The sequence below is a fragment of the Manacus candei genome, unplaced genomic scaffold (genome assembly GCF_025592945.1).
Source record: "Manacus candei isolate 608988 ecotype Guabito, Panama unplaced genomic scaffold, ASM2559294v1 h1tg000003l, whole genome shotgun sequence".
Taxonomy (NCBI): Eukaryota; Metazoa; Chordata; class Aves; order Passeriformes; family Pipridae; genus Manacus; species Manacus candei.
Window position 1 is genome coordinate 13,364,407 of NW_026138051.1, and position 14,596 is coordinate 13,379,002.

The 14,596-nt window shown below is 35.5% G+C and overlaps 1 protein-coding gene across 6 annotated transcripts in view; it reads right to left on the reverse strand.

The window, feature by feature from the left end:
- Window positions 1-14,596, reverse strand: part of DIAPH2 (diaphanous related formin 2) — a 199,630-nt gene that overhangs the window by 70,119 nt on the left and 114,915 nt on the right. For all 6 annotated transcript variants that reach the window (XM_051788472.1, XM_051788455.1, XM_051788466.1 and 3 more), the window contains one exon: window positions 11,458-11,621. In XM_051788472.1, coding sequence (XP_051644432.1) covers window positions 11,458-11,621 — 164 coding nt within the window. The remainder of the gene's footprint in view (window positions 1-11,457; window positions 11,622-14,596) is intronic.

Sequence of the window (14,596 nt, forward strand, 5' to 3'; positions counted from 1 at the left end):
ATAGTTCTACTCAGTCTTCAGAAATGACATTTCAAGTATTTATAAATGAAACAGAATCATTTAGGTTTGAAAAGACCTCTAAGATCATTAGTCCAACTCTAAAATCAGCACTGTCCCACTCACCACTAAATCATGTCCTCAAGTGCCACATCTGCATGTTTTCTGAACACTTCCAGGGATGGTGATTCCACCACTTACCTGGACAACCTGTTCCAATGCCTGACCACCCTTTCAGTGAAGAAATTTTTCCTAATATCCAACCTAAACTTTCACCTTACTGTGCACACGCCAGGAAGAAATGATGGACAGCGACATCAATCATCAGTCCTACCTAAAGCACCTTTACATGTTATGACATACAAATTATATCAGCACTTGGTAATCCAAGACTCCCAAATGCTTCCAAATAAAGAATATTCATTCAAGCAAGGGACACCATGTTTTAGTGTGCATATGCCATTTCTAGAGTTTACTGAGGTAAAATCCTACATTTCACCCCTTCTTTCACAGCTGATACTGTTCTAAAGATGCTGGTACTACAGTTAGCAGTGATGGTACTCGTGGCCCAGCTTTAAAACTGGACTAAGAACTGCATTCACTGCACTATGAGAGAACCAACTGCATTGAGAAACACCTTTTCTTTCAGAAAAGAGAAAAGAGAATTAAAGGGTAAAATCAATGTTTTACCCCTTTTGATTTTGGACATTCTGTCTCTGGACATTCAATCACACTTGACAGAGATTTCATTTTACTGCAACTGCACAGGCTGTAATAGAAGTAAATGCCCACAATCTTATGAGAGAAAGCAAATATGAAATGTCATGGCTGCACTAGTAGCCCACTAGCCATTGACAGACTATGATTAGATCATAGATTCTGTCACATTTTTTAACAGGAAGACTACAGCAGGCTGAACTCAACAAGCTCTAAAGTTATTGTATCTGGAAATTCACTCTGAGCCAGGCTGTACAAGTTCCAGCTGAAGGGAGATTTTGAGGAAATTCAGACTGCAGTTCATAAAATACAATGGATACCAAGGATGATTAAAAAAAAAAAGTTATTCAAAATAAAGGTTCAATCTTGAAGAATAGTAAGATAACAACATACTGATAACTCTGTGTGAGAGTGCTTATCTTTATCTACATACACCCATCTACCACCTGGAATGTACTTGTTTGTTATTACTCTCCACCAAGCAGTTGGACTCTTGACCATTGCTTATTTCTTACATCATTTACTACTGTACAGAAAGTTGGAAAAAAATAATTGGCAAAAACATACTCCCACTGGTTTTCAAGTTATGTGCTGAAAGCAAAATAAAATCTATATTCATCTATATTTATAAACATACTTTATATCTGAATTAATATTGCTAACAGATTTGATCATAACTTCTCAAAGCTGATTGAAGATGACTGTAAATAAATGTGAAGAGAATTTTGACTCATATGTAGAGTGGTTTCTACAGCATTTGCTCTGCCTGGATTATACCACCAATCCTTTAAGTTTGATTTTCTACAGTTTCACTGCAAAGGGTTATTTTTCTCTCTCATGTGGCTTTGAATACTTTATTATTAAGTATTTCCTCTTTCTTTAGACCTCAGGACTGTGGATAAGTCAAACAATATTTAATACAAATGGGACATCATCCTGCAACTGCCTCACAACAGTGTTATTTGGGCCCCACCAATCTGAAGTTAAGCATTAAGTAAAGTCAAAAGAGATCTGGACATCATCTCATGCTTTCACCTGTTTTTCTTTTGGCATGGTTTTTTACTCCTCTATACCTTTTCTCTTCCAAACTCCTGAGTTTCAGTGGATTTCTTTTAATATAGAACATTGCCATTATCAGATTATTTTTTCAGTATCAAATGTCAGTGATACCCTTTTTGTGTAGGTTTGTAGGCTAAATTACCTCAAAAGATAGAGATCAGTTTGAATACCGAAAAAAATAGCTCTGTAACCCACATTGCTTTTAAAAGACTGGAAAAAAATCAGCAGTTTTGTTACTGCAATGTAGCTCAACAGTGACAAAGTACTTACTAGTGTTCATAGGTATTTACTACACAACTAGATTTATTCCCTAATTAAAGGATAAAACGAAACCAATCTAACAGTTACAAATCAGACAAATGTCACAGAGCAAGAGGCCATCCATGGGTAGAGAATAAAAGCCTTCCCAACAGCTTTGGAAAACATTTGAAAAGCATTCATCCAGATACTGTCTTTTCAAAACATGTAAGTGTATGCAAAAAATAATTTTCAAGTGAATCTCAACAGAGAGAAATATTTAAATGTATACAACTCCTTTTTTTTGATGTGCTGTTCACAACCCTCTGTTTTCTTAGCTGGTGCAGAAGGCCATGCAGTTTTGCTAATTCAATAGCAAATTAAAAGTTAAAGAAAGTTTGATTGTGGATTTGTTTTGTTATAATAAAAACAAAACCAAATTATTGTCTCTCCTAGCAGAAAAATAGATTCAGCAAGGAATATTATCTCTTTTTAAATGAGTTAGTTGAAGAGGCACATAGTTTGATGTTCCCCCTTGTGTTTATTAGGATTCACTGAAGTACAGCTCTTGCACTCAGGACTGCCAGTTTACAGCTTGGCTTCCTTAAGAAGCAAATAAAAAATTAATGCAACTCTTGCATTCTGTACATATCTTAAGTTTTGACAGACAAACATATTCACACATCGACATGGTTGTAAATAGACTCTCAAAGGTAAATTATTAAAAACAAGAAGAAAGAAAACAAACTGCAGTGCACAAATCTCCCCGGATATTAAAGATGCAGTTGGCTACAAAGCGGTCATGCACCAATAATGAAGGCTGCCTGTGATCCCTCAGGCCTTCCCTAAATTTGCCTTGCAACTGCAAAATATGTCAGCTGAAGTTCCAGGAAAATAATCTTTTTCAGCCGTAAGTCGTTAGAAACAACAAACTCAGATTAACTGGAAGTTAATCTACAGAAATAGAGAGAGTTAAAATACAGCAGATTGTGCAATCAGTTTACATGTAAAAGAAAGATCTTTTGGTATTCCTTGGAGGATAACACATCTAAATACATTGCTATCCTTATGAAAATAATGGAAAAGAGATGTAATGAGCTGGTATTAAAGAAGAGCAGACAAATTGAATTTCCTGATGGGTGGCCATGAAATGGTAAGTAGGAAAGATTACGTTTGGGACACTGCCCTGTGCTTTGTGCATCAGGGCCATCACATATGACAGGGAATGTCTTTGACATGCCAACACAGATTAAGGGCTTGGCAAGTGTAGCTCTGCTGTCTGCTCAGGTAGGGAGAAGGGGTTTGCTGCTGGCTCATCAGCTGGGTTGCAAAAGCACTTCAAACTGTCTAGTGATGTAAGGTAGAAGAGGTTTGCAGTGTTTACTGGTCCAAGTTTAAGACTTCCAAGGAAAAGCTGTATTGTATGACTTAATTACTCAACTGCATGTGTTTGAATGATTACTAAACAGCCCACAAGTGGACAGATTTGGGACTGTTTTACCAGCTCCTTTCAATCAATATTTGGATAGCAGAATAAACAGGAGTGCCTAATTCTGGTTATTCCTGAAAGAGACACAGAGCTGAAAAACAAACATTAACAAAACTGTATAACTGTCTTCATAAAAAAAAAAACAAAACAAACAACAACTTAAAATCACCAATGTTGGCTGTTTGGGTGCAATCTGAAAAGAGAAACCAAGGTCCAGAGCAGAGGAATTACCATTATGTTCCAAAGCAATCTTTCTGGATCAAGGAGGAGACAAATCAATATTTTGGTACATGAAGCCTTGCATCATCATGTGAGCACAGTCATTTAGACTGTTTAACAAAAACTCACTCTAAGGTAAATCTGCAAGAACTGTTCATACAAAAGCCTAAATCCAGTAGAAAAAGTCAATTATTCTTTTAAATAGCAGGACCTTGAATATGTGTGTAAGGTTTCCAAGTTGCTGGCTAGAAATTCTTGACAGATTTTAATAGAGGCTGTGAGAATTACATGCAATGTAGTGTATAAAGACAAAGTATTTAAACAAGAAAATAAAGCTGCCTGTGTTAGAAAGATATTGCAGGCTTCCTTACAGTCCTGGCTGGTGGACTACTGGAAGGAAGCATTGTAGTGGTTGTGTGGCATTACACTCCAAAGAAATAACAAATGTGAGAAAACCCAGCACTGAAGGGATGCACTTATACAGCTGCAATTTCTTTCTTGAGGTTTCTTACACCTTCCACTTTGTGCTTCACATTGTGCTTCGACAGGATTATCCAATTCTATTAGCTTGCTTTGGATTTCCCTAAACGTGATAAGCAAGCAAATATGAACTTAAGGAAGTGAATGAGCTATAATTTACCACAACATCAGCAAGCTAATTGAAGCTGCAATAATGCAGTGATCTATCTGAAATCACAATTAAGACAAAGATGGATTCCAATTATCAAATTATCTTAATAAAATACATGAACAAACAGAATGATAAGGTTAAGACTATATATGTGAAATGAAACTGTGGAGATTTTAGAGAGAAGTCAGACTCCTTCTAACACATGACAGCTTTTCAGAAATATGTGAGGTGCAGAGATATTGACATCTGTAGCCTGTAAATGTCTTCTATGGAAGGGTCTCTTCTGGACTTAAAGCCATGTCAAAGGGAGTCAGAGCAAATAAAAAAGTCACTGGTTTACAAGAGCTTTTCAACAGCTTAAGTATTACAACAGTCAAAATCCCAAACTATGCCTTGTTTTCAGAGTGAAATGAGGATTCAAAATCCTCATTTAAATACTATAAACTTCCAAGATAATGTCTGGAAATACTGATGTTACTCAGTTGAACTCACTGCTATCAGCTGAATATCAAACAAAAAATTCTGAAGGAAGGCTTTTAATCCTGTTCCTTTTCAAGATCAGGAAATTTAACTTCATGATTTTCTCTAGACTATGTTTTCCCATATAACTTTTGAAAATATTACTTAATCAGTGGCATCACTACCATGAAATATGACATCTAGTGGTTTTACCCGATCCTGAAAGGCACCCATATCACCAAATAAACAAATTAGACAGGCCAGAACAAAATCCCAAGCCCATCTATGCTGCCTGTTATTTCTACACGTGCCAATCTTAAAGTGCTTGCCAACTTGGTGTACTTTGATTCAGTTTAATTTCTTTTATTATTATTTATTTTTACATCTTTTAGAGAGCTTCCAAGAGAAATGTCATCCTTGTGTTTTATATCATGAACAGAGTAAGTGCTTATGCAGCAGCACTAACCTTTTGTAAATAAAGTTGAGTTACTGCTCCTACGTGAATCCTTTTGCTTCCCATTCCACTCCTTGTAAACTTTCATAGCCTACACCTAATTCCTGTTTTTTTTCAGTATAATGATTAAAAATAATTCTTCTCAGCACTAGCTGGATGTATACATTCAGATGAGAATTTAGAGAGCTTACAAAAAGGTTTGTGTTTCATTTTTTGGGACAGATGGGAGGAAGGGCTTGCTATATACTGCCTATTAATAAGGACAATGTTTCACTTTTGATACTACCTCTTGGGAAATTTCGCTGAAGAAAATACTTCTTGCTCATTATTCTTTATTTTTCCATAGCTTCCTGCTAGCTGGAAACTGTTATCTTTCAGACTGCATTAAAGAACTGTTACTTTTTAGGCAGAAGGGACAAACTGTATTCCCAGACAAATAACCAGGGAGAACAATGAATAAATAGAGCCTTTCTTTTAAACCACTCCTGAATTACAAACTCAGTTTACAAGTTTGAAAGCTGGGAATTTAGCCTGACTATGCATCGTATTTCATAGTAGATCAGATGTTTATTATGTATTTATTTATGTATTGTATATTCATTGATTTATATTACTGTAGCCAATGACCTGCTGTATTCAAGGGACATTTCAAACAAGCCACAGGAAAAAGACAAAAAACCATTCCTGAGTCATGCAGCTTGAAACTTACTTTGAAGTAACTTACAAGCAAACAAATATTAGAAAGAAGAAAAGGTCTTACAGGTACATTTATACTCAAGATGCTGAATCCTCTGTGGCGAAAGTTGTTTCTTATGAAGGCAACATAACAGATGTTTTGTTTCCTGGTTGGTACAGGGCATCAATCTTATAAAATCTTGAAAGACCAGAGTAGTGTTCACCAATAAAAATTGTTCAGTTTACTGATCATTTAATATATCTTATCATTTTGGGGAGATTTCCACTTTCTGGCTCCTGTGTTACAGGGTTACTGTAACAGATCCTGGCCACACAGTGCCCATCAATCAACAGTCAGTGTTGATACAAAAGGGCAGTTCATTTCACTGGTCTTTTACCAAAAACCCATCTCTCATGCTGCCACCTGATGAGTTACTCACATCTGCCTAAATATTTACTTATACTAGAATACAACCCTTTTGTTCCTAGTACATTTATAACGTAATTTAAAGATTTAATTCCTTATTCAAAGAGTTGAATTTACACAAATGTGAGGGAAGCAGCCACCACTGATAAAACTATCTACTAGATATAAGAAAAAAAAAAATCACTTCACTGAACAAAAATGCCTCTTACTGCTTCAAAAACAGCTTTAATTTTTAGACTCAAAATTCACCTTTAAAAACTGTATAACAAAAAAGAACTTTTCCTATCTAGTGCTAAAGTACGTATTTCATACAACTTCCATGAAGCACACAATCTGATTAAAAGAATGTTTATGTCCATTTGCAAATGTAGGCATGACAGATTTGGTGGATGTTTTTCAATATTCTACCACCAACAGAATCAAACATTCAGAAAGTGAGAGCTTAAAAATATTACAGGTCACTTGATATAAACTGTGAGACAGCAAGTTAAAGTAAAGAACCCAAACAGAAAAGAACAAACTGGCATCTTGCTTCAGGCAACTGATTAATCATTATTTGATAAGAGCCTGAAACGATATCAAGCCAAAATGTATCAGGTTGCAATTGTCCTCAAGGACAATCGAAATTTGTGTTTACTTTCAATGGCATAAAGGATTAAATCAGTAAAAATCTGAAAAATATTTCTTCTTTAGAAAGTCCTAAATATAAAAGAGATGATATTATCCAGTGGACTTACTATTTTAACTGCATGTTTTTTTCTTTTCCTCCTTCTGGGTTGAATTTTGACTCATGTTCCATTGGCAGAGGAAAGTCCTGCTGAAGTGCTTTACTTACAACCTGAGATTCACCTCCCTAATTATGGTGAGGTTATCAGGACATACTTCAGCACAAAATCAGAGAAGTAAATGAAGAGAGAGGTGACACAAGCACCAGGACAAATCTGTTTAAATGCTCACTTCAAAGTTTTAAATATTCTACCTAATCTTAAAACAAAATAAAAAAAAAGGGATTGAGCAAGGATCAGCACAGCCATGAGTGGCCTGTGAGGGACACGATGTCTGACTGGAAGAGGGGGAACGTGATGCACACTTTATTTCCTTGTCTCACTGCACCCCTGGCTCTAATTACATTTCCTGCAAAAATGGTTAGAGAAGCCTGGGGATAAAATGGGAGCAGATATAGAATAATAAATAAATAAACTCTGTTTCTTCTCTCTGCATCTCTAGGCCAATTCCCTGTATTGCAGCTCAGTGAACTGAACAGGCTCACAAGGAGTGTTTGGTCAGAGGTTTGGTCAGGGGGGCTCTAAGTTTATTTGGGAATTTGCAATTGTACAAAGGGCAGTTTCCATGGTGTCACTTAGACTGTCAACTCCCTACACAACACTTTCTTCCTGCTCCTGACATATCAGAACAGCCCAAAAAATTCTTATTCTCTCTCACACAAAGGTAGACAGATGTTGATAAAACCTAAGTACAAAAGACTGTACTTAATTTTGGTACTTGTTTCGAGACTTGGTACAGTTTTTAGAACAAAAAAAAGAACAACAAAATGCCCACAAAAGAATCAATCTTTTGGGGTAATTGTCTGTTGCTGGGAAAGCATAGGAAGTGTTCCAACCCTAATCGATATGTCTCATGAAGAAATTGAGAAAGGTCAGTTCCTGTAAGAGCCTACACTGCCTACTTAGAATTGCTTTTCCTCCCGTTGTTTAGGGATAACAGAACAACAAATTATTTGTGTGAAAAATTTTGTTGGAAAATAACTTGAGGAGAACCTACAGGGTCCAAAGGAATATCACTATATTGCTGTTACGTTTTGATCAGAAGAAGGAAGGATGAAAAACAACACTGACTTCCAGAAAATGTTTTTCTTGTAAACTCTACATCTTTTCGTTCAGCCCAACAACTGCTGAATGCTTAGACCTTGTGGAGGTGCATTTGCTAAATACTGGTTTTGTCCAACTTGCAAAAGGCAAGCAATCAGAAAAGATGATGCATGCATCTACTTTTACATTTCAAGTAATAAAATAAGCATTATTTTCCATTAAATATGGCATTTCCTTCAACAATTGTCAAAAGTCTCTAACATGAATTTTCAAAAGGGCAGCTGCTTTCTTACCATTAAAATAGCTTGATGTGAGTGTTATAAGACGAACATATATATATATACTTTTATATGTATCTGTACATACAAAACCACAGAGATAATTTTCTCTGTGACCTGGGAATGTATCATTCAGAATATATTTCTAATTTAATTTTTAGATTCATCTTTAGAAACATTTATATACATATTCCACCTTTCTAAATACACTACGTAAGTTGCATGATGCTATAACACATTTTTTAGTTGTAAATGAAACAAAGAAAAATTGACATTCCAATCAACCTATTTAGTCAGTATTCTTGCTTTTCCATAGCAAAATCATAGGTTAAGCAAAGGGAAACATCTGTTGTACAAATGTAACAGAAGCCAAGTGAAGCTTTTCTGAAGGGCTATGTTGAATTTAAGCGCTCACAAAGGCCAATTATCTCCAACTATATACACTGTGGTTTCAATTAAAATGCAATGTATATGTAAAGTGTTCATTATTCCCAACTAACCTTCAAGGAAAACATTCTTAAAGCACAAGCAACACCTGTCCTGCCATGTGGGAAGCTGAGCAGGTGGGACAGGGGCCATCTTGGCTGAACAAGGCATTCCTGATGGAGCTCTGACACGAGTCAGAAATATGGAGAAGTGGAAGACCAGTTATACTATCCAGGAGGAATACTGCCCAGGGAGGGAAGCAATTAAGCCAAAGCTCAGATGGAGATAAACTGTCAATGAGAAAAGCAACAAGAAAGGTTTTTATAGCTACGAGGACACTCAAAGGAGGATGAAGAAAAACAAAGGCCAGCAGTTGAATGGAGGATGGAACCCCACATCAAAGAAGAGGCTGAAATACTTGTGCCACCTCCATCTCAACCTTTGCCACCTGGCAGGCCAGGCAGCTGCCTGGTGTCATTGCAAGGCCTCTATTTCATCAAAGTTGTGGGACTCAAGGAATGCCATTAAAATGGCTAGTGGCAGAAGAAACAAGCTTTTATCAATAGTCAGCCACTAGCAAAAATATAGGAGAATGATAAACAGGAAGAAACCAGTCATCAATATTTCAAAAATATTTGAAATTATACTTAAGTCATTTACCAAAATACTAAAAGTTAATGGGACCACTTAGAGAAAGAATGCAGGCATTACATCAGTCTGAACTGGACAAATTTAATAACAATTCATGCTCTAGGGAACGTTTGGAGATGCTGTATACCCTCAGTCTTATCTGATTGCTCCTGAATTCTTATCAGTAGCTATTACTTTCTTACAGTAAATCCTACAGATTAAAGCAGTTTCTGTATCTTTTTCCTTTCTTTCAGGAAACCTTCTTGCAAACATCAAAATATTGCAGAAAATCTTAATTCTTTTCAGTAATTTTTTTCTTTATAGAAAAAAAAATAAATTGCTGTACTGTGAACTTCTAATGTTTGCCCTAGGCCTTGCTCAAGCGTCTGGAAAAAATTAAATCCCTAAACAACAATCTTTATGCCACTAAAGTCTACAAAGTTCTGCTCTAGTGGATAAAATAAGTCAAGAAATTCTCAAAAGACCTAATTACAATTACTACTACTACTGTATGTATCTGAACAAGTGAATTGACTGAAGCAGAAGTGATGCTGTGGAAAAGAAAGTGTCTCCTCGAGCTACATAGGCCTTGGATTTCACTATTTTATATTGGAACATTCCTATTTAAATTAGTATGCATCATACATATGGTCCAAGTTCATTTCATTAGTGAATAACTTTGTTAAAAATAGGCTTTGAAGATAAAAGGACAGATAAAATGTTAAAGACCATAGAATCAGATGGATATAATTAACTATTTAGACCAACATGAGCATTAGAATAGTATCCTAGAAAATTATTTTGTCCACTTTCTAAAATTATAAAACAATGCAAGAAATTAGCCCTACTTTTCAGGAAACTCAGAAAGACTATTTGGGGTATGTCTCTTCTATCTAGAAAAACCTTTGCCTACCAAAAGAGATCTTACACTTGATTTGTCCATTGCTAGTACATGTATCCAAATTTTAAAAAGAAAGACCATTAAAATTGATTCAGTATGCAACTGAAATACAAGAGTTGGGTTACTTTTGAAAAAAAAGCTGAAAATGTACAAAAGGTACTTGCTTCAAATCAAAGCTAGCAGAAGAAAAGGATTCAACTATAGAGGGTGGTTTAACTGCACCAAACCTTTCACAACAGCCTCTTCCACTAATGATGTTTAAAAGCAGTTATTCCTCCATCACACTGAAACTCTTATGACTGCATGATAAATTCATTGCAACAGGCAGAGCAGTGAGCCCCAGCTGTATGGCAAACAGTGGTATTTCCAAGTGATGTTTGTATTCTCCAGAGACACAATGTGACATTCCAGGCATCTGTTTTCCCTGTACACTTCCTATGGTGCAGCTAATTATGGTTTCCAGAAAGCCACTAGGAAAGATGACATTAAACCCATTAAAATCTTAACTGTTAAAAATTAAATTCTTGAATTTCTTAAAAAAAAAAAAAAAAAAAAAAGACATACCCTGATCACTGTGGATGACTGGAAATGGTGATACAAACACCTGAGTGAACTTGTGTCAGCAACACAGAGCTCATCTCCAAGGTTTCAGTATCACCAAGGCACCAGCCAGATTCTAACACAATATGAATGTAGGCACTTCCATTCAGGTCTGGATTTTAACATGCTTTTCAGATCATGTCTATTTCTTGTGTGTCAGCCAACAGGCAATTTTAGTTAAAAGAGGAAAAATATTTTCTAACTAACTATCCATATGTCTCAACCTTATTCACAGTTGAGTTGTCAACTGGAGGACAAGAGCTATCTGTGATCAAAACCTAAATAATTCTGGAAATATTCACCCAATTTCCTGCCACAGGATAAAACATAAAGCTAACTATGATAGCAAAAATAGAGAAATGAGGAAAGAATTAAAGTTGGGAAAAAAAGATAGCAGAAGATATGTAACATTTTGAAGACATTACTCACCAAAAATAGAGTTCTGAAGTTGCTCAGATCGCCAAAGAATTCTTCTATGCTTATTGCTTTGGGATCAAAGGTAAAGTATTCTCCCAAATTTTCATACAATTTAGTCATGTTGTTGTGCATGTTGGACAATTTTTCATATTGCTCTCGGGCACTCTCAGCAAAGCTGTAAGGTTTTGTTAAGGAAAACGATTCAAATGCAGTGCAATCTAACAGTAAATAAAGTAAACAAAGTAACAAAGTAAAGACAAGTGAGTACAAAGGTTAAAACTGGAAAACGTGCAAGTGCTGTTCTGCTTTCAAATATGACACTTTTACGTATTAACATGTCTGCAAGTTCATACTAACATTTCCATTAGATGACCCCTTTCCAATGGTGAAGATTTGACACTAACAGAACATACAACTTTATAAAATCTATAAATAACTTGGACGTTTCTCTTTGAAGTAATGACTAATTTTATAAAATATGTTCTATGAAATGACAGTAAAAATTAGTTGGCTGTGAGACTCTATGATCTCTCACTGTGTTCTGGTGATGTCATGTTCTTCCCCACATTATGGACATACATTTTATATGCTAAACATGCATAACTATCAATGGCAAAATTATATAGTACAACATCTAACTTCTTTGCCTTTTATTACAAAAGTCTTCTCTGTGGATTCTTTCCTGCCCAGCCACACGGCTCATGCCCCAGGCTTCCTGTCCCAGGTACACTTTTTTGAGCTGCTCTCAACTGTGTAATTTCACAGAACTTAAAAATGAAATATCCACCCACCCACCCCAGTAAACTGACAAACAGCTTTGAAAAATTATTAGTGAGAAAAACACCATGGAACAACACAAGCCTATTTTCTTTTCCTTAGGAAGTATGGAAGTCTAGAAATGAGACTGAGATTGACTTTCATCTCAGCAGTCATCATTAAAAGTTCTAATAATAATGCTTTTAAATGGAAAAATGTGGCTTTTTTCCCCCTATATTAAGAAAAATATTTTTGAACAATTATTTTGCAAATACAAGAAGGGTGCAATGCAACCTATTAAGAGAAATATTAGTTTGCCTCAAAGCAAGTACGTTTCACTCTGCTGTTTTGTTCTGTGTGGTTGTTTATATCCACAAAGTCACAAATCACTGGGAAAAACCACAGCTGGTACAGGATTAAACTAGTTCTGCTGATACCCAATTGTAGCTGATGAAAGTGTTGTGCTGCACATATCAAACCCCAAGAACAAAAGACAAGTTATTCCCTGAACTACAGAAATCATTCAGCCTGGCTCCCTGTGGCTTTTCCTTGTAACGACTCTCTTCCATGCGGATTCTGATCGTTAATAGAGCAGAGCTCATGCTTCAGCCTTTCCCCAGACCTGAGACTCTAATTTGAGAGGCTGCCTAGTATCACATTTCTAATTACACAACATTTTTGAGATCCCAGTCTCTGAAAAACAACAAAGAAACTGGAAACTAAACAGGGGACAGAGATATACAGAGAAATCATAAAAAAAATTTTCTTTTTGAGATTAGACTAAACCCAAAAGTGATCCTTCAGAAAATAGTCAACAAATTGTATAACAAGGAATGGAAATTCAGGTGGATATTCTATTAATAACATTTCTGTAGCATTTGGATACTGCTGAGTACCTAAAAAGGCTGTCACTGCACAAGCATGAAAGAAAGCTGAAAATACCTTCCACTGGAAAGAGGCCTAATATTCCATCCGGATTTTCCTGCCCTAACAAATGGGAGAGTAGGTAAACAGTAATTTAAAAATTGGTTCTTAAAAGTATGATCGAAAACTTTATCTAATATAAATTTCCCCCAGCAATTCTCTCCTCTCAATTAAAACCTCAGTAGCACAAGAGAAAAGCTGTTTACTTATAATGTTCATTTTGAAAGCGAAACCAACAATGTGATGGATATTAATATATAAATATCAAGATTTTGAAACTAACATCTGCCTATAAAGTCCACACCAGTGCAAGCACAGCAGCAATACTTGTATTCTCAGTGTATTGAAAAGAAGTTTAACCTCCTTGGTTAGAATTTCAAGCTTGGACTGTTGAATTGCTCATCTTAACACAAGACAAACCTGGTACAGTTCAGTCTTCAATGACATTTAACTGTACAAAAGCAAATGAAAGTTTAATGGCAAGAATACATTAAATAGGTAATAATGGCACATTACTGAATTATTGAGCACAGTCTAAAAATTGTAGAAAAACATGTATTGCCTTAGAGTCAGCAGACTGCTGCCATGAACAACTCACCAAAAATACTAGGAAAAAGAAATACAAAGGTATATAAATGTACAAATTGTATCTGTGGATCCTTTAAATACAATCTTATATAATAAAAAACTGAATTAGAAGAATACTTTGGCTATTCCAGATTTGCAATTAATTCTTGGAGACAAAGCTACCAGAGTCAAATTCTCCATTCCAGTTGCACATTCACATGAGAAATAACATAGTAAGCACTAAAAAACCCCCAATACTCTTACTGAAATTATGAGATGTTTTAAAGTAACCCTGCAGAAACATACACTGTAATCTCAACATTATTATTTTTTATCTATGAAGTACCAAACTGCAAATAAAAAATATCATTAACAGAGGGCTTGCAAGACAAAACAATATCAGTAAGAAAAATGAATAGGATAAGCAAAGAGAGAATAGTGTTTTAACTATGCTAAATTTTGAAGAAGACAAGTCAGAGCTGTGGAGACGATAGTTTCCAGTCATACACCATGTAATATTAAAAAAGTTACTGTCATACTCTATATGTTTCATATAATCTTCCCACTTATAAAATATTAGTAACTTAAAACATCACCTTGAAATGTAGTGACTTAGCCAGTGCAGTAATTCCAGGGAAGCAGAGCCATATGTGCCTACAGTATTTCAGGAAAACACATTAGTCAGTAATCTAAACTGTATAAAATTTGTGTAATAGGAATATTTAATTCCAACGGTTTTCCTTAATACAGATTGAAGCTTTAATGAGTGTTTACTTAAAAACTGTAAACAAGGTTTCATTCTCAATATTCTGAACCCAAGCAAAAATCAGAGATTTTTCCACTATTAAGTCTAAAGGGTGCTTGTTCCACTAAGAGAAATTACTTTATTCACAAGCTTGTTTTT